Genomic DNA, 21,431 nt, shown 5'->3' with positions numbered 1-21,431 from the left:
AAGGATATCATGCTAGGGAATGGATCAAGGAACGAGCCATCTCAATGACAATTTGGTAAAATTAGCTTAGGTTTTCATTACCTTTGCTTGATTATGTTCCACGCCTAGGCCGTATGAGAACAAGAATCCTAATGCCTGTAGGATCAAATGAAAGCAACCATTCAGCCTATTCCTTCTGCTTTTGGATGGCTCTGTCGTTTTCAAGGATGTGTTCATATTAATTTGTGATGATTTTATCAGGTCAATTCATCTGCATATACGCAAGGTGTGGAAAAGGACAGTACCTGCTACACCACGGGGAAATCTGGTGGTCGGCAGTTTGCCTTGATATGCCAGACCTTGCTGGATGATCTTTGTGTGTCTGCATGTGCCATCAAACTGCAATCAATTTACGGCAACCCCAGCAAGGGGATGTCAAGGCAAGAGAGAAGCAGAGGTGGTTTGCTGTTGCCTGGTGGTTGCCCATCCCAGTACTGGCCCTGCTTAGCCTCCAAGATCGGATGAGATGAGGCTATCCCATGCCACCTTCCCTCCCAGGTGGCCTTTATTATCTCCATCTGCCTGGGGTCAAGGGCCCAGCCTCTAGGTTATCTGGATTGGGGGAGGCCCTCAAGCAGGCAGAAAAGGCCCCAATGTTGGCTGGAGCAACTATAACAAGCTCCTGGTGGAAGCCCTGCCCGAGACCAGGCAAGGAAGGACCAGGCAGGCTATTGCGCAGGGAGGCTTGGCTGGGGCACGCCGCATTAGGGTTGCCAGCTACAGGTTGGGAAATTCCTGGAGATTTGGGGAATGGATCCAAGGGAGGGCGGGGGAGATAAGACCTCAGGAGTGTATAGTGCCATAGAGCCTGTGCTCCAAAATAGCCTTTTTCTGCAAGTGAAATAATCTCTGTAGTCTGGAAAATAGACGTAATTCCGGGAGATCTCCAGGCTCTGCCTGGAGGCTTGCAAACCTACTCCCCATGCTGGCCACACCCTTCACACAGCAAAGAAGAAAGGCAGAGCTCCACTGCCAAGCTGCACCCGCCAGCAATCCCATGGAGGAAGTTGGCAGCATTCCCTCCACGCTTAGGCTGGCTCGGACTAGAGAAGAGGCTCTCTAAGATAGCAGTTGGGAGGGAGGGGTGCAGGAAGAGAAGGCCGAGGCCGAGGCCCGTGCCCCTTTCCACGGGGCTTTAAATGGGCTCAGGGCTGCTCCACCCACAGGAATTCCTTAAAAAGGTAGGAAGCAGAGTAGCCAAGGAGATAGACCTCTACCTCCAAATGAGAGGGGACGTGTGGAACAAGGGGGAGTGGGCTATGGTGAGACAGAACCCCCTCCTCCAACGACTAAGGCTTTGCCTGCACCTGCCACTAAAGGAAGCGGGGGGGGGGGCAGGGGCGCACCAATCCCTGGCTCTGTCCCGTGGGAGTCAGAGCCCGACACTAATCTATGTCAGAGAATCGTTGTGATAATAAAATGGGAGGAGGGGGAGTCCTTCTTGATGAAAGGGCAAGATAAAAATCAAATGAATATGTAATAGATTCATCTGCTATCCCTCTTCGGGCCATGCTGAAACGGATCCTGCACTGGTGGCTCATGAGCTGTGACCAAACCACGTGAAGTAAGGCTATTACTGGGATTTGTGGATAGCCAAGTGGTATGCTGTGAAGAAATCATTTTGCTGGGATTTGTATATTTAAGGCTACTACAGAAAAGTTGTGATGGCCACCACAGGAAAAGAATTATGCCTGTTTTCAAATTTCTGCAATTCATTCCATTCATGTATTATTTATTGAACGTCCCAGCCATTGATCGTATTGACTGACAACACTATCCGCCTTGAGTCTCAGCGAGAAAGGTGGACCATAAATAACATATAAATAAATATGCTGCCAAATGTTAAAATATACTTCATAATAAAGGATGATTATAGTTTAAAGTGTCCTACAGACATTTTTCCTGTAACAATATTGCATTGCCTCGTTCCAGTGCCATTTTGTTAAAAGTAGTTTTCAGGCTGTGAGGTAGACCTTGTTTGGGCCAAGGCGAATTGGAAGTATAACGACAGGACATAAAGAAAGGGAACAAACAAAATATAGAAAGGAAGCAAGAGCTGAGCATCCTTAAAGAAATCGTTTTTCTGAAGTTGTCACATTGTTCATGGTTTTTTTGAATGATAATATGGACATTTTCAGGTTATATTAAGACAACATAAAAACAGTGTTGTGCTTACCTGTAACTGTTGTTCACTGAGGTCTTCCGTGCAGGCACACGTGGGACTGCGCATGCACAGGCCTGCCAATTCAGAGGTTACTTTAGCTGAAAATCCACTGGGGTGCTCCCGCTCTCCACTGCGCATGTGTGGCTGCTTTCCCGCCAAAACGGCCCTTAGGAGGGCGGAGCGCCCCTAGATACCCTCAGTCCTTCTATCGCCACCGTACTACCCCTAAACAGAGGCTTAGTGGGGAAAGAGGGGAGGGCACATGTGCTTGCACGGAAGACCTCGATGAACAACAGTTACAGGTAAGTGCAACACTGTTTTTCATCGTCGGTCTTCCTGTGCAGTCCCACATGGGTGATTAACAACCTATTTACCTGGGTGAAGGAAAGACGTCTTTCATGAAAAGATTGACTGTAGTACTGCTGTCCCCACCGCAGCCTCTCTCCTGTCTAGGATATCCAAGGCATAGTGCTTCACAAACATGTCAGCTGAGGACCAGGTCGCTGCCCTGCAGGTGTCTGGCACTGGCACTCCTCCCAACAGCGCTGCTGACAACACCTGTGACCTGGTGGAATGAGCATGTACCTCCAGGGGACATGGTAAATTAGCATTCTTATAACACAGTCTAATCGCCTGCACCACCCATCGTGCTATAGTTTGTGCACTGGCTTTATTCCCTTTGCCAGGGCCAGCAAAACATACAAAGAGTTGTGAGTCAATTCTAAAGGACCTTGTACGGTCAAGGTGAAAAAGGATCGCCCTTCTAATGTCCAAAGTGTGGAGGGCCCTTTCTGCCTCATTGGATTGTTTCCTGAAAAACACAGGCAGGACTACTTCTTGTGATGCATGGAATTTTGATACGACCTTAGGCAGAAACTCCAATTTCATCTGCAATACTACCTTATCAGGGTGTACCTTTAAGAAGGGTGGGTCAGTGCTTAGTGCAGCTAATTCGCTCCTTGCAGACGTGACTGCCACTAAAAGGGCTACCTCCATGGATAACAATCTCAAGTGACATGTCACTAAGGGTTCGAAAGGTTTACTCAGCAACTTTGTTAGAACTAGCTGTAGTGACCACTGGGGAACTACCTTCTTAGCAGGGGGAAATAAATTGTTCAGACCCTTCAGAAAAAACTTAGAAGTCTGGTGAGAGAAAACAGTCTTATTGTCTACTGGTGCATGGAAAGCAGAAATCGCTGCCAAATAAACTTTAACGGAGGAGTTGGACAACCCCATGTGTTTTAGTTCCAACAAAAATTCTAAAACTCTGCCTAAGGGACAGTCAATATGGTCCAGTCCCTTATGTTCCACCCAGACTCTGAACCTGTTCCATTTCAGGCTGTACGACTGTCTGGTTTACAAACGTCTGGCATTAAGTAGGACGTGAGTCACTGCATCAGAGAGCGACCTTCCTGTATTGTCAACCAGGCTGTCAAGTTGAGTCTCTAGACATCATGCTGAAGAATCCCATTCCACAACAGGAGATCTGGATTTGCAGGTAAATGATGAAGCTGACTCTTCGATTTCATCAGCCCTTGGAACCATGACTGTCTTGGCCAAAATGGAGCTATGACTATTGCTCGTGTCTTGTCTGCCTGCAGTTTGCTGGCCACCCTGGTCAGTAGAGGTATAGGTGGGAAAACGTAATAGAACCTTCCAGACCACCGCATTTGGAAAGTGTCTCCAAGAGACCCCAACCCTTGACCCCGTCTTGAGCAATACAATTCTGTTTTCAGTTCCCCTCTGACGCGAATAAATCCGCGTCTGGCAAACCCCAACTTTGGAAAATAAGTGTCCAAATAAGTGTCTTTTGTTGCGCATTTGTGTGAGTCTTCCTACTCTGCTGAGGCAGTCTGGGATCACGTTGTCCACCCCAGGGATATGGACTGCTTGCAGCCAGGTAGAGTGTCTTATGGCCCAATTCTAAATAGTTATGGCCTCTAAACACAGGCTCCTCAATGCTGTGTTTCCCTGTTTGTTGATGTAACACATTGTTGTGGAGTTATCTGTGAGAACCAGCACAGATTCCCCTGCTACCACATCTGCAAATGAAATTACGGCATAACGTATCGCTTTCAGTTCTAACAAATTAATGTGGTTATCTACCTCACCAGGTCCCCAAGTACCATGGGTGTAACGGTCACCACAGTGCGCTCCCCAGCCAAGGTTGGATGCATCTGTAGTAATGGACAATTCTGCGGATCTATGGCCAAACTGAACCCCTTCTAATAGGTAAGCGTCAATCATCCACCATTGTAATGATTTAACATCACCCATGGGTACACTCAGGTTTCTTTCCTGTGAATCCCTTTCACTGCGGAAAACAGAGATAAACCATAACTGTAAGCATCTCATTTTCATCCTAGCTAGTGGCACCACAGCCGTGGTGGAAGCCATAAACCCTAGCAATGTCTGTACCCTCCTGGTGGACTGATATCCGCATCTCTGGAACATTCTGATCATTCCTTTGATCTTTTGAACTCTATTGGGTGGAAGACAGGCCTTATCCAATATACTATTAAATACCGTCCCAATGAATTGGACCTCTCTGGAGGGCCTCAATTTAGACTTCTTTTGATTTACAAACAATCCCAAACTCAAGCAAAGTGTAAGTGTTAAAGAGACTTGCCTTTGAACATCTTGTTCAGACTGGCCTACAATTAACCAGTCATCCAAGTACGGATACACACAGCATCCCGCCATGTATTTTGTAAATACACGAGGGCTGTAGAAAGCCCAGACTTGGTACTGATATACTTTTTTATCATATGTGAACCTCAAGTACTTTCTATGTGTCTCACAGATAGAGATGTGAAAGTATGCGTCCTTGAGATCAAGAATGACGAACCAACACTCTGGTGTGAGTACTGCCATGACCGCGTGCAGTGTCGTCATACAAAACTTACGAACAAAAATAAACTTAAGTTCCCTCAAATCCAAAATTGGTCTTTCCCTGCCATCTTTCTTATCAACCATGACTGGATGGTTGAAGCAGAGTCGGCTGAAATTAAATCCCACAAGACTGAGGTCCTGCATGTGGGTCTGGGGGCCATGGGCATGGGACTCTGGCTCCCTGCTCTTGATGGAGTGCTACCTGCACCGGTTTCGAGAGTTAGGAGCCTAGGGGTGATCCTGGATGCCTCCCTGACTATGGAGGCACAGGTTGCAGCGGTTGCCTGGTCTTCATTTTTCTATCTAAGACAGGCCCGGCAGCTTGTCCGCTACCTATCAACCCATGACTTAACTGCAGTGATCCAAGCAATGGTCACCTGTAGATTAGACTACTGCAACTTGCTCTATGCAGGGCTTCCCCTGGGCCTGATCTGGAGGCTACAGCTGGTCCAAAATGCAGCTGCATGAGTAATTCAAGGGTCCCAATTAGGGAACATATACCACCTATACTACACCAGCTGCACTGGTTACCAGTTGAATACCAGGTCCGGTTCAAGGTTTTGGTGTTGACCTTTAAAGCCCTATGCAGACTGGGCCCAGCATATCTGCAGGACCGCCTCTCCCCATATGTACCCCAGAGGATGCTTCATTCAACAAATAAACAACTATTGGTGGTCCCTGGCCCAAGGGAGGCCCGCCTGGCCTCAACCAGAGATAGGGCCTTTTCGGTCCTGGCACTGACCTGGTGGAACTCTCTGTCTGAGGAAACCAGGGCCAGGCGGGATTTATCTTTCCGCCAGGCCTGTAAGACAGAGATGTTCCGCCAGGCATATGGTGGAGGCTAGGTCGGGCCCCCACTGGCCACACTAAAGATCTGTCCACCACCCTACATATAAGCCAGGGCTTGAAAAGCAGTATTTTATCATCGCCATCTGAAAAGAAGCTGTATTGTATAAAGTTGTTTTAATGTTATTTGTATACTGTTTTATCTGTTTTTAACGGTATTTATGTAATTTGAGATGTTGTACTCCGCCCTGAGGCTGCCTGGCGGGGAGGGTGGACTAAAAATCTAATCTAATAAAAGAAAGAAAGAAAGAAAGAAAGAAAGAAAGAAAGAAAGAAAGAAAGAAAGAAAGAAAGAAAGAAAGAAAGAAAGAAAGAAAGAAAGAAAGAAAGAAAGAAAGAAAGAAAGAAAGAAAGAAAGAATCTGGAGTAGAAACCCTCCTTAGATTCACTCTCCCCAACCTGTTGTACTGCCCGCTTGCTCAGCAGGGTCTCAAGTTCTGTGCCCAGTTTGGGGCACATGTACGCATCTGAAAATTTAGGAAGACCCAGAAACTTTCAAACTCAACTTTATAACCTTGATAAACGATTTTTAGAACCCATGCATCAGAAGTAATAACACTCCAGAGTAATAATTATGTAACCTATTTCTAAACACTGGCTCTGGCCCTTACTCTAGTCAGAACTGTTTCTGGCTATTGTTATGCTCCTTGGGTTGTTGCAACTGCAACCCCTGCCATTGCCTATGGCTCTGCTTCCTTCTCTGGAGGGATCCCTGCGATGTTGAGTTGGGTCTTTGATTAGGATACATGCATCCTTGGTAAGGCTGGTACTGATACGCCCTACTCTTATGCTGGTGCTGCCTGAACTGTCCTCTCCCTTGCCCCTGTTGGGCGTGAGGGATTACTCCATAGGATTTCACCATTAGGTGATCCTTGCATTTTTGGGACAAATATTCATCTCTTTTCTCAGAGAATAAAGTCTTTCCCTCGAAGGGTAAATCCTCTACTTTATTTCTCATTTTGACAGGAAGCACTGTTGCCCTCAGCCAAGCATGCCATCTCAATACCATCACTGAGGCCATTGTCCCCACTGCTGTGTCAAATGCATTTCTGCTTGCATTAATCTGGTGTTGTGTGTTAATCTGCATTAATCTGGTGCCATGCGTTAATCTGCGTTAATCTGGTGTCATGCCAGTTTAGTCACCTCCTCCTGGATAACTCTTTCGAAAAACTTCTGGTCATCCGGCAATTTCGCATGAAAGGCTGCAGCTTTGCTCCATAGGAAGAGCTGGTATGCTCCATATAGTTGGCTACCTTTATGCTCAAGGCTGCTGAGGAGTAGATTTTTCTGCCCATTGCATCCAATTTCTGGCCCTCCTTGTCAGACGGTGTTGAGTAGGCACCCTGCCTATGTCTTGCTTGCATCTCCTCGGTGACAAGAGATGATGGTGGAGGGTGTATCGAGAGATGCGGACATGGTCTGTCTTTGGTTCTATACAGAGTCTCTGCTTTTTTTGTAGTGGCAGGTGCAGAGGCGGGCTTTGAATTAACCATGTTCATTACTTCCACAAAACCTTCTATGATGGAGAAGGCTACATTAGAAGTTGAGCCTGAATATATATATTTCAAGATTTTGTCCCTTGACCTCGATTCAGTGGAGGTGATATCTATCTTGAGCACCTTCACCATTCTCATGAACATCTCTGAGTAAGATCTGAAGTCATCCGTGAGGGGAATTTCCCCAGTGTCACCCACCGTTTTCTCTGGTGGGGTGTCCAAAGGTGGACTAGGGCTGCCTTTTCTCTGGAAAGGTTCCTCGAAGGTCTCTGGCTCCAAGAACTGGTATGCCATCCTAGAGCTGGAGAAGGAGTGACGTCTACTGACTGGTTCCAGTGAAAGTTCTCAATGCAGGACATCAGTCAAGAAAGTATGCCCAGTGTCCACTGGGTAATCAAATGGTCTTCCATAGGACCAGGATCTCTCTTCCCTAGAACAGTAGCTGTCTCCCGGGGACTGGTTGGACCTCTGTCTTCTGCGGGGAAGTTCACCTTCCTCTTGTGAAGATTGGTTCGACCATGATTTGGATCGAGTAGATTGTGACTTCAATCTGATCGATGGCATAGACAGAGGGTCAATTATGAGTACCACCTGCTCTATCTATTGCTCCTTCGGAGTCGATGATGAGGACTCCTGGGCATGCAAGTGCTTTGACTTCTTAGATTGCTTCCGAGGAGATTCCTCTCCTGTCATGACTCCTTCCTTTGGAACTGGTCAAGTCTCCTTCATCCTCTTCTCTCTCAACTTTTTTTGTTGGGTTTCAGTCATGGGATCTGATCTGGCTGGTGCCCTCGGTTCTGGATTCGGTTCCGGGGTCAGTTCCATCAGACCTGTGCTGACGGTAGGAGTTGAAGGCTCTCAAGGTTTTGGTGTCCTCGAACCGAAGGGGTTCGGATCCGATTGCCTCACAGTCTCAGAGGAGCCCAATGGAGCTTGACTCCTTGGGGTCTTCGAACCCAACGTGCTCAGTTTCAGAGTTGAGGCTGGCGGAGTCGGTATAAGATCCGAGGCCTCGGAACCGCCGGCCTGGGTGGCTTTCTTAGCCTCCGGCGGAGTTTTTGCTGCATCTAATGCCCTCTTCCAGGCGGCCATCTCTCTCAGCCCTCGCCCTAGTGGTGAAATTAAGGCAGTGCCTGCATGTTTGGGTGTTACGAGTTTCCCCTAGGCACATCAAACACAATGAATGACCGTCCGTTCTGGTCATTTCCCCGTTGCACTGTGTTCAGTGCTTAAAGAGAGATTTCTTGGACATACTGACTAAAGTCGTCACGCTAGAAAGCAAAGATCCAACTTATCCGTAACAGTCAGCAAGAACCTCTTAGACTGGTGGCAAAAGAGGAACTGAGAGTATCTAGAGGCACTCTGCTCTCCTAAGGGCCGTTTCAGAGGGAAAGCAGCTGTGCATGTGCAGTGGAAAGCAGGAGCGCCCCCTAGTGGATTTTCAGCTAAAGTAACCTCCGAATTGGCAGGCCTCCGCATGAGCAGTCCCATGTGGGACTGCACAGGAAGACCGACAATGAACACAATATTATGTGAAAACATATGCATGTTCACAAATATGTGACACCAATACACACACAGACACACACAGACACACACACACACACACTTCTTGAGGGACAGACATGTACTTTCATCTTTATTGCCAAGGAAATCTAGATTTAAGCTGCCATCTTAAGCAGACTTACACACTGCTAAGTCCATGATACAGTGATCTTAGAAGGCTATAACTCTGCATAAGATGATATCACTATTCTAGCAATTCTACGTTTGAGATAAGTAAGATATTAAATGATTGAGTACTGTGCCATAGATAACAAGTGAAACTGGAAAAGCTGTGGTTGTGTTTTAGTGTGTATGAGTTAGATCCACAAAAGGTTATAAGACAATTTCAGATAGGATGTTGTCTATACTGCTACAATTTAAACCAGGCATGTCCCACTTCTGTAGTGAAAGAAGGACATTTTATTTTCCAGACAACGATTCAAAGTATATTCCCCTGCACAAGTGCACGCCTCTCAATTAGCTGTGAGGGTTTAATTGTTCTGAAGCTTGCATGTAATACAATTATTACGTATCTGTTCCATACTAAATGAAAAAGATGTAATAATAAAATTAAGTCACTTTAAACAACTTGAAAAAACGGTTTTTTTCATGATTGTTTTCAATGGCAGTCTTGTGATTATAACATTTATCGTAACATCACATTTTACCTTTAACCTCGATTGTCCATAGCTTTTCAGGATACTTCAACAAAGATTCCAGCCACGGAAGGCCTGATTAACACATCCTGGAGAATAAGTCCACAGAGGTGCTAGGATGAAGGCCCCCCCCCTTCAGACTGCCTTTCATGTGCATCTGTACCACCTCTGATAGCCTCTTGCCATGAAAACCCCACCAGGGGTCTTCATGAGTCAACTCTTAAGGTCACTCTCCACCACCCGGTGAAACCTGCAGTTCTCCAATCATTTAAACTGTCCTCCAAACTACAGCGAGGAGGTTGCCGGGTCTCCTTATCCTCCTGGTGGTGGTGGAGGAACCCGGCACTCACCTTTGGAATTTCCTCACACTTGCGCTTCCAGCATGGTGCAATGATGTCACTACTTGGAGTGATATCATTGCACATGCTGCGAGAGCGCTCCCAGTTTGTGGCCCAAATTGGCCTGGCGTAGCCTGTGCAATGATGTCACTTATGGAAGTGATGTCACTGCTCCGCACTGGCACATGTCCTGGGAGGCCCATTCCCGAGTCAGGTGAGTGGTGGTGGGGGAGGAGGAGGGAGCCCCCACTAAGGGGCTGGCAAATCTATTGCTGAAACTTTTTTCAGTTTCTTCCACAGTCACTGGCAGTGTGAAAGGGATCCGTAGGGCTATGCACATTTCTCTGAAAATTAGTTGCCACAGACTGTTTATACTGGAATCATTTTCATCTTGATTTTGTTCATGTGATTCCCTAGTTCGTGCTGCCTAACTGCAGAAAGGCCTTGTCTGATTTGAGAAAATGGAGCAGAGATTGGTTCCCTTTAGTCTCTTTTTGTTCCCTTTCTTTTAGCTCCTAGTCCTTACATTTCTGGTGGTCTGATTTGTATTTACAGCCAAGACCAGCCATGGCAGCGCGAAGCGTGTTTGTGACTGTGAGTGAACTAGACATTTATGTATATTTTTGGTCTGCAAATCCTACCAGAAATCCAGGGCCAGTTCAAGTCACTTTGTCTCTCTAAGCAAGGTACACCCAGCCCCTCCCGGGCCTCTCTGCCTCCTCAAGCCAGGCCCTTATGGTTGTCAGCCTCTCTTGCCTTCAAAGCAGGGGAACGGATGCTGATGTGCTGGTGGGGGCCCTGGCACTGTGGAGACCTAGATGATGTCACTTCTAGTTGAAAACCGGAAGGTACAACAGGGTCTCAGTGGGGCCAAAATCAGCCCAAAACATAGCATTTTGCTATGCTTGGGACTGATTTGGCCCTGCTGAGACCAACTAACTTCTAGTGTTCTGGGGCCTACAGAACATGTGAGTACTATTTTGCCATGTGCTGCAGTGGCTCCCAGCCTGTCTCCTCCTCCTTTCCCCCCCGCCCCCACCGGCCTGGTGAGTGGGGCTGGGGAGAGAAGGTGGGGGTATAGCTCCCCCACTAGGGGGCTGGCATCCCTAAGCCAGATCCAAGCTGCAGGGGCTTCGCGTAAACGGGTCATCACCCTCCTCCCATCCAGCCACGCCCCTGTGATCCATCAGCAAGTCGCTTGGGTGGCTTAGACAGAGAGCCAGTCTTGTTCCAATTTCATTAGTCAAGGAGTTCTGAAAGATGTTTCCTGAACACATCCAATTATCCTCTTTAACTCATGAAGTTTAATGAGTAATTGGTTTGGTATCCCCACCCACCTTGTTCACATCTCTCAGTTCAAAACAAACCATATTGTACTCCTTTTCAAATACGTATAGACTTTTAAATAGAAGAGTGTCTGTTTAACTAATTAAAGAACACTTACAGTCTGGCCTTTATGAGACCCTTCTTCAGCTAAAACCTCATATAATGATACAGCTGTTGTGATATTTTGAGGACCATTATATCCAAAGAGCATATCGGCAGCCAGTTTCTCCATAGCACTCTGATTTCCCATTTCTGCTGCCTTGGCAAGGTCCTTGTGGGCTCTGATTTAGAGATTAAAAAACTAGGAATTAGCCAGATACATACATATATATACATAACTGTATTTGTAGTAGGAACTGCACTTCCTACAATTTATTGCCTTAACAGCATTGACTTCAGCACTGAAAAGACTCAGTACAGAATTGGGAGATACATTTAAACTGAGGTCAGGCTGAAATAGCTGTGATTTGGGCTAGGGCACTACAGGGCTTCATCATCATCATCATAACAACATTCTGTATACCAAACTTCAGGACAACTTAACGCCCACGCAGAGCAGTTTACAAAGTATGTTATTATTATCCCTACAACAGTTAAAGATAAAACAGGACTCTTCTGGCACCTTAAAAACTAACAACATTAATTCCAGCATGAGCTAGAGTTAGCTTCGCTTCTGTAATCGTAGTCCTATCGCCCTGTTTACGGGATGTCTTATGCCGTCTGATTACACTGTTTTGTATGGTATGATCTGCTTTCAGTCTCTGCCAGAAAGGCAGGTTCTAAATAAGACAAAATAAACTAACGTCATTTCTGCTGTCATGGGTCTTCATGAACAACGGATATACAGGCAAAGTTGCTTCTAGAGTAGGAGAGCCAGACTTTTCTCCTTTTGCCACTTTCCCCTCCCAACCTCAACCCCGCCCCTTCCATATGGCCTCCATTTCTCCCCAGCTGGCTTCCAAGATTTAGGAATGAGCCCAGAGGATATGAAACCAAGCCTTCAATCTACTGCCATGCCCCGTTCAAACAGCCCTCATATGGCTGCAATTGTTACTCCTTCGCAGCCCTCTTGGCTTTCGGATTGGCAACTTGCAGATGGGCTCGCCCCTCCCAGCAAGAGCATGATTTGTGCTTCCTTTATCCCGGCTGCATTCTGCAACAGCCCAGCTATGGGCTTTTGGTGGCAGAGGGCAGGGGTGGTGCCGGCCTCTTGGCTTTTTGACAAAACTGTAAAGCAGAATTATTCTGGAGAACTTTTAAAGCAGTCTGATTCTGGGCAAGAACAGGAGTGTTTTACTGGCCGTGTACAAGATGGTTTCATCCTAGTTATTTTAATTAGGTTTAAAATGTATTTTATGTTTACAGTTTTTAACGTTCAATGTTTTTAATGTATTTTAATTTAATGTACTGTATTTACTGTTGTTACTTGCCTTGGATCCTGGAGAAAAGTGGTTTATAAATACATACACACATACATACATACAAAAATTACACTCTTCATGTCACTAGTTTTGGCCTCCTCTCATTGAATCCCTAAAGCATTCAAAATAGCGATAGGAGTCATAAGAGAGCTGAGACCATGTGTGCATAGGCTGGGATCCACCGCAGCATTTCCACTGATGGATTTCCACCTATGAAGTGTGATTTTCTCACCTTTCCCCCTACTGCTGCTCAAAATTCCTCTAAAATGCTCTTCCCAGTGTCCCCCAAGATTAGCATTTCAGGGGCACGTTATGGGGGGAAGGAAGAAATCACACCCTGTGGGCAGAAACATCCACACGGATCCAAGCCAATGTCGAGTTGCTGGGCCTTTAATTCTCCCATGCCTCTTTGTTGTGTCAGTCCCAAGGCCATGGAGATTCCTTTCATTTGACATCACCAAAACCTGAGCTTCAGCATCTTCAAGATGCATTGCAGAACATTTCTGTTCAGGCTGGCATCTTTCTGCTCCATCTCCTTCAAAATCTGCCATTTTGTGGGTCTTGACTGGGACAGAAGGCAGCGCATGGACTTAACCAATGTGCGGCAAGGCAATGTTCTATCTGCGTAACTGAGGCTAACAGGCACTTTCCTACGTCTGTTGAAGCTGGGCCAATATAGCAAGGGCAATTGCAACATTTTCTTGGTGTGTACTCTTTTGAAGCATTATCCAGGTGAATTTAAAAGGATGGTGTGGACCCATGCTGCCTTTCAATTTCCCTGTACCGTTACTTGCCATGGTTAAGACAACAGCGAGCTTTGATTGAGGTTTACTATGATGATGATTTAAGACACACCATGATATTGGAATATTATTAGATATTAGAAGGTGCATGGCCACGGATGTGACACAAAACCCTTCTCTAAATATGCTTCCAGATTAAAATTACTGCCCAAGCCGGCAGAAAAACGTGGAAGCTGCTGCCAAAGCAGGCAGACAAAATGGAAGCTGCTGTCCAAGCAGATGTCAGATCCAGCCCAGGAGCTGAGACACGAAAACATGGGGAGAAACAGGCGAGGCCAGCTCGACTCCCTCCCTCACCCTGGAGGTGCGCTAAGGACCTGGCAGAATCGGGCCTTCCCAGTGTTCCTGACTTAATCAATGCATTCCACTCTATTGATCTCACCTTAACCACTTTCCTATTATTAGGCGACTCAGGGAACTGATAGCCTCACCTATCCACCTCGTGAGTTGTCAATCATAGATCACTTTAGTGCCTCCCAAGGAGACTTAATCAAACCTTCCTAATTCTTTGTTACACGCCGGGACAGCTCTACTGGCTTAATGTCTGTGGTGTTCCAGTAGCAAGCTGAATATGTTACTCAGTTAATCAGTATGTACAAGGACTAACAATTAAAGCTTGTAGCCCTTGACGACGAAGGGCTGGGATTCCCTCCTCACATTGGAATAATGTCCCACCTTGGGAACAGTTCACCAGCTCTTTGTCTCGCCCCTGAGACTGCTTTGCAATCTTTTGTCCCATCCTGGACCAACCACTCAAACCTTTGTTTTGGGGTAGAATATGCAATCTTGCCCCAAGGTAAGATCCATGGTATAAAATAGACTGCCCCTCAGCGCTGCTTTTCTTTCCCATGGATGTCTGGATAGGTAAATATCACCCAAATCCTCCAATACTATCCAACTTTCACCACTGCTTTCCAGTTAGCTCTGTATGTGTGTTGTGTGTCTTGTGTGCATATGATCTTTATTATTTTAAATGGAAACTCCTTTGGATTGAACATCTGTTTGTTTATTGAAGGGAGTTCTCTAGTTGGGACAATCCCCGTATACACAGACTAAAAGAACCCTAACTTGCCCCTTCTCTCGCAAGCTTTCTCCTTGTTTGCTAATTCCCCCTACTCACAAAGGGACCTACTTTGGGTAACAGTGGGGTCTTTACGTGCTTTACGTTCATGTCTACTTATTTTTGCCTCCTCTGAAGCTGTGCCAGCAAAACAGGTGAGCAGACACTTACTCTTCCTTATTTTTGTTGCTTTTCAAATATTTCAATATTTTGAGGCTCCTCCTATAAAACTGTTGACTTCTGTCTTCCTTTGCAGTCTGCTCTTGTGCTAGAAATGTGACCAGAAAAAAAGAATATGATGTTACTAATTGCCAAACCACCCAATTAAATGAAATTATATTTTGACAAGTAACAAAGCCCGTTTGCGGAAAAAAACAACAGGCTCTAGAAGGGCAAGGCCAGGTGGGCGGGCATTGCCTCCTCCTCTGTGAATGATCCTGGCCAGGTGAAGAAAGGTTGGACATTGCCTCCTGCTCTGTGCCTGAATCTGTCTGGGTGAAGGGGGGAGTGGACATGGCCTCCTGCTCTGTGCATGAGCTGTGCATGCACACCTGATCTGTGCAGGTGATGGCTGGGGGGGGGGGCGGCATTGCCACCTACTCTGCTCCTGATTCCAGCAAGGTGAAGGTGGGGAGCAGGCATAGCCATCTACTCCGTGTCTGATCTCAAATGGGTGAAGGCAGAGGAATGAGCACTGCCACCTGCTCTGCTCCCGATCCCAGCTGTGTGAAGTCGGGGGGCAGACATTGCTACCTGCTCTGCCGCTGATCCCAGCTAGGTGAAGGCAGAAGGTGGGCATTGCCACCTGCTCCGCTCCTGATTCCAGCTGTGTGAAGTCGGGGGGGGGCATTGCCACCTGCTCTGCTGCTGATCCTAGCTAGGTGGAGGTAGGGGGAACACATTGCCACCTTCTCTGCTCCTGATCCCAGCTAGGTGAAGGCAGAGGGTGGGCATTGCCACCTTCTTCACTCCTGATCCCAGCTGGGTGAAGGAGGAGTGGGCATTACCACCTGCTCCACGTCTGATCCCAGCTGGTTGAAGGCAGGGGAGCAGGCGTTGCCACCTGCTCCGCTTCTAATCCCAGCTGGGTGAAGTCGAGGGGTGGGCATTGCCACCTTCTTGGCTCAGGATCACAGGTGGGTGAAAGCAGGGGGTGCGGGCATTGCCACCTGTTCTGCTGCTGATCTGAACTAGTGCAGGTGGGGGTGGGTGGGCATTGTCACCTGCTCCACACCTGATCCCAGCTGGATGAAAATGGGGGGAGTGCATTACCACCTGCTCCACTCCTGATCCCAGCTGGGTGATAATGGGAGATGGGCGTAACCACCTGCTCAGTGCCTGTTCCCAGCTGGATGAAGGTGGCAGGTGGGCATTGCTGCCTGCTCCGCTACTGATTCCAGCTGGGAGAAAGCATGGGTCAGACATTGCCACCTGCTCTACTCCTAATCCCAGCTGGGTCAAGTCGGGGGGTGGGCATTGCCACCTACTCCACTCATGATCCCAGTTGGGTGAAGGTGGGGGGTGGTGCAGGCATTGCCTCCTGCTCTGCTGCTGATCTCAACTGGGTGAAGGCGGGGGGCGGGCATTGCCACTTGCTCTGCTCCTGATCTCAACTGAATGAAGGCAAAGGGAGTGCATTGCCACCTGCTCCGCTCCTGATCCCAGCTGGGTGAAGGTGGGGGGCGGGGGCGGGCATTGCCATCTGCTCCGCTTCTGATCCCAGCTGGGTGAAGGCATAGCCATCAAGTATCCATCCACTATGTTCTCAACCGAGTTTCTTCCCTCAGTCAATGAGCCTGTAATTTCCTAACCCTGAATTGGGTTCATAAAGGGGATCAAAATACTGCCTCCGAGTATTGTCTGTTCACTTAAAGGTACATGCCTCCAAACTTCATCTATAATGATTATACTTGTGAGTTATGTTATATTTTCCAATGGGATATTCATGAATGTAACAAGCCTAGTTGTAACTGGGATGGTCTTTATGCTTTAGGAATGACATTATTCCCTGAGAAAGTGGTTACAAAACAGGCAAGTAGCTAGCATCCTGTCGGGATGCATTGGATCACCCCCACATCTTGGAGTGGGACCAACTGGATCACCTCAATATCGTTGGGTCGAAGTAGAGAGGTTAGAGGTGGTCATTAGAGTGGAATAGAATGATACACACACAGACCCTTTATAGGAGATATACAACCACAGGAAGAATTTTAATGAAAAGAGGACTGTAATATTAAGGAGGAATATTCCCAATATACCACCACTTTGACCAGTAAGAAAGAGATGCAGCAAAACAGCCTTTATAAGAAAATATTTATTTTTGTAAAAGAGTACTTCACAATTTTGTATGTCATATTTATTGGATTATTTATTCTTGTATTTACTGGAGTATTTATTGTAAGATTGTCAATGTGCCTGAAATTTACCAGTCAATGAGTGTTATGAATATATGATTATTTTTCATTGCCTTTATACTGTATCTATTACCTCCAGCACGAACTGATGCTGATTAATGCCAGTGGCTGTTGTTGTACCTTTATTGTTATTTAATTGCTGATATTTATGCACTAGCACTTTAATATCACTTTGGAAACATATATATATTTATACATTAATATCTATTGAGTGTATTACGGGGACTTCAGGCTGTTTGGTATTCTGCTTCTGATCTCAGCTGGGTGAAGTCAGGGGGCGGGCACTGCCACCTGCTCCACTCCTGATCCCAGCTGGGTAAAGGCACAGGGCAGGCATTGCCACCTGCTCCACTTCTGATCCCAGCTGGGTAAAGGCACGGGGCAGGCATTGCCACCTGTTCCGCTTCTGATCCCAGCTGGGTGAAGGCAGCAAGCAGGCATTGCCACTTCCTTTGTGCCTGATCCTGGCCTGGACTTCCTGCCTCGGTGCACTTTCATGAGGGACAGGCTGCCTCTTCTGGTCTTCTTTCCCCTGCAGCGCCCTCTGGAAGTACACCAGGGTAGGAAGTGAGTTGTCTGCAACACGGTTAGCCTTTTATATAGAAGGATAAGATTCTTGAGGTCCTGACCTAGATAGCCCAGGCAAGCCCGATCTTGTCAAGGTTGGCTAAACAGGATCAGCCATGGTTAGTAATTGGATGGGAGACCTCTAAGGAAGACCAGAGTCACTATGCAGGCAGGCAATGGCAAACTACCTTTGTTAGTCTCTGGCTACAACTTGACAGCACTTTCTACTACTACCAAACTACTTGAGATAAGCAACGTTTCTGTTTTCTAATGCCCATATTCTATTTGAAGTCTAAATGGAATATAAATACTGGATTCAATCTTGATTTGTGAATGAAACTGAAACTCTCTTACAAGCAGGCTGCATTTGATTAGTACCGCACGTGCTTATTAAATACAACTGCTTTCATAACACTGAGCCCTCTTAAGGATTTTGGAATCTTCTTTGCTGAAATCTCTGGGCCCATCATCCATCTATTTATCACATATTAGGTCTCTTATAATAATGAGTAGCATTGATTTTTTGAAATCTCTCTGGTTTCTAATTGATCCAAAGCTCTCCCTCCTATATTCACCCATAAAACTCATTATCCTTTCTCCTTCTATACAGCTGCTCCCACAGAACGCTGCTGCCTGGCATGTACACGGTCACTCACATCATCGCCATCTCATATACTAATAGGCAAGCAGCCCTGATCTCTGGAGACTGGAGCCATGAAAGGACAACACAGATCTTCCCATACAGCTGAAAAATGCCTCAGATGGGCAGATAAATCTGAAGTCTAAAAAAATACATTGGGAGATTTTTAAAAAGTTGCAAAATAATACAAGGAGAGCCTGTAGCTTTAACCAGATGCCCTCAGGGGCTGTTGCTAGACAATTGTAACAGTTTAGCCAGTATTTCAGGTTTTGTTTCTGTCAGTAAAAGGCGCGGGGGGGGGAGGGGGACAGGGCCCTTTCCAGGGTTAGGGTCAGGGTTTTTACCTTTGAGGGAAGACTTAGGAGGGCCAGGGCCAAAAGCAACCACTGGGCAACTGGATACCATACAACTTGCATGACTCACCCAGGCCCAATTGTTTGATACTGTTGAACAGCTGCCACCCACCGAAGCCAGTGCAGTTCAGTGCTTAGAGTTTCAGAGCAGGATCTGGAAGACCCAGGTTCAAATTCCCACTCTATCATGGAAGCTTGCTGGGTGACCTTGGGCCAGTCACACACTCTTACTGTAACCTACCTCACAGGGCTATTGTTAAGATAAAATGGAAGAGAATGATGTAAGCTGCATTGCGTTCTCATTGCAGAGAATAGCAGGGTATAAATGTAGTAAATAAATAAGAAATATAGCTGAAGATGGGGGGCAGATAAAAGGTTGGTGGGTGGCTAGGAAGGACAGAAGGAAGCAGGGAAGGCTGAGGATATAGGAGGTGCCAGCAGGAAGGAAAAACAAAATAGTGAAGGGAAAATGAAATCCCCCCCATGCACTGTAAGTGCTTGAGCAGGAAGGAAAAACAAAATAGTGAAGGGAAAATGAAATCCCCCCCACACACTGTAAGTGCTTGTTGGTTCACTGCTTGTATATACTACTAGCCATAGACAAGAGGCCCTGATCTGCAGATACTTAAACCCTCACGTTGGAGGCATTTGGCCATAAAAAAGAGGTTTGTGCCACCTTGGGGCACTCCCCAGGGTTGCACAAAAATCAGAAAATGTAAAAGTTAAGTGCAAGGGGGTTCTAAATCCTCCCTAAAAGCAATACCTTTCACTGAGCAAGAGCAGTTGCCTCAAGGGCAGGCAGGCTGGAAGAAGGGAGCATGGTGAGGTGGGAGAGTCACTGTGCTGATCTGTGGGGCAGCCAGGAGGCCGGGAGGCAGGCAGGATCAGTACTGATTTTGTTTATAGCTATTGACAGGACACAGCACAATTCTTTTATAGACATCCAGTGGTGAAATTCATCGAGCTTTTGGTCTACAGCTTCCAGCTAGGGCTCCAACTTGCCTGCCAGTGGCAGGCAATATTCTGGCAGTTTGCTCTGCTGCCTGCTGATCACTAGCAATTCAAACCTAAATGGGCTCCACCGGAGAAAACGAACTATACACAAGAGAAACTCCTGGGTAAAGGAACTTAAGGTTCCACAGACAGTCTATAGAGTATGAAATAGGATTTAGCATATTTTTATGTTTTATTTTGTATAAAGTGCAAAGTGCTGATATAGTGCAATAGTCAATGAAGTGCAAAGTGCTGATATAGTGCAATAGTCAACGAAGTGCAAAGTGCTGATATAGTGCAATAGTCAACAAAGTTCTCTTCATGGCATTGTTCCGTCTGTGTTTACCGACTTGGTGCTGAGCTATTGTAAAATCTGTGACTAGTAAGTGCTTTTTAAATATTAGCCATTTTATTATGCATATTATATAATAGATGTAAATTGTATTTCTTAAAAATTTCATTACAGTCCATTAGACAGTGTTGCCTATGAGGAAGTGACAACATGAAACGGGAACTGAAAATTTGCTGGCTAAGCCCTGTAGGCTGATGGTTTGAAGTAACACAGCTTCAGTTTTTTCTGCTGGATTATGGACTTGGAGGTCACCATCTTGATTTCTACTTATAAATGGACAAATATTGATTGCTGAATTTCTCACCAGTTCTAATACTATTGATTGATCCTACTAATTTATATTACTGACTATTTATTGTATAGGATTATTTATACTGTATTTATACTGTTTGTTGACTATTGCACTATATCAGCGCTTTGCACTTTATAAAAGAGAACACAAAAAAATATACTAAATCCTATTTCATACTCTATAGACTGTTTGTGGAACCTTAAATTCCTTCACCCCGGAGTTTCTCTTGTGTATACTGTAGATCGCTAGCAATTGGCAGGAGGTGGCAAACCACCCCACAATTGTCTGTCACATGCAGGCAACCCGGGCAAGCGGACAGCAGGAGCGCTCCTGGTAGAGTGCGATGACTCTTGTACTCCTGTGTAGCTAGAACAACAAACAAAATGGGCTTTTGCCCGTTTAACTAAAGCATCATCTTGTCCTTGGCTCAACCTGCAATAAAACACCCAAGGACTGAGAAATTTGTAATAAAAAGGTAGTAATAAAATATGTACCAGGCACCAAGGATCATGCTGGTATAATGGGCTCAGTGGTGACTACAATGCTGCTTGCCCCTTAGGTTATCGTCTGTGTGCCCTCTATGATAATAGCCTTATGTGGCATTACTATATTTTGCGTCTGGAGATAGTGGTTTTTATTGGCCCCCATACTACCATAAAACATATTTTTATAGTATGCTCAAAGGTACTCGTTATTTAAAACAGTTTATGTAAAGATTAATAGGTTAAAAAATTAGAAATGTAATGCAGCTTTATCAAATTCTTGTTATATCCAGTGACATCCGTTTTATAGGTATTTGAGATCTATTAAAGGATCTATTAACATATTACATGGCCCTGTGGCTTTTAAAGAGGTGTAATAATAAATGTTTAATGCATTTTCTAGAGCACTTGGGTCTATATTTTGACAGCAGACTGCTACTTTTTTGTAATCCTATTTGAGCTTGATCATAGGGGCCCTAACTTTCTGACACAAAAATTTAATACCTGGTTTCATTACTTATTCATTTCACTTGAAGTCCAAGGGTTATCTCTATGCAGAATACAGAGCTCCATAGTTTTTTAACCACAGAACTACCAGGCACTTTCATTACAAAGAGTTCCTGTTCCATTTCACCTCTAAGAATCTTTCTATATAAAAGGCAAGCTGTACTGGCGACAACACACTTTTTATCCTGGTGCGCCTACGCAGGAGCACCAGGGAAAAAAGTGTGTTATAGACAATGTGGCCTCCA

The 21,431-nt window shown here is 45.9% G+C and overlaps 1 protein-coding gene across 1 annotated transcript in view; it reads right to left on the bottom strand.

The window, feature by feature from the left end:
• Window positions 1–21,431, bottom strand: part of SEL1L2 (SEL1L2 adaptor subunit of ERAD E3 ubiquitin ligase) — a 99,601-nt gene that overhangs the window by 34,349 nt on the left and 43,821 nt on the right. Inside the window, exons 4-6 of the mRNA XM_054998757.1 lie at window positions 14,758–14,854; window positions 11,421–11,583; window positions 82–135 (exon numbers count right to left, since the gene is read on the bottom strand). Coding sequence (XP_054854732.1) covers window positions 82–135; window positions 11,421–11,583; window positions 14,758–14,854 — 314 coding nt within the window. The remainder of the gene's footprint in view (window positions 1–81; window positions 136–11,420; window positions 11,584–14,757; window positions 14,855–21,431) is intronic.

The sequence above is a fragment of the Eublepharis macularius genome, chromosome 1 (assembly GCF_028583425.1).
Source record: "Eublepharis macularius isolate TG4126 chromosome 1, MPM_Emac_v1.0, whole genome shotgun sequence".
NCBI lineage: Eukaryota > Metazoa > Chordata > Lepidosauria > Squamata > Eublepharidae > Eublepharis > Eublepharis macularius.
Note: the sequence above shows the minus strand (reverse complement) of the source record. Positions and strands in the feature narration are given on the sequence as shown.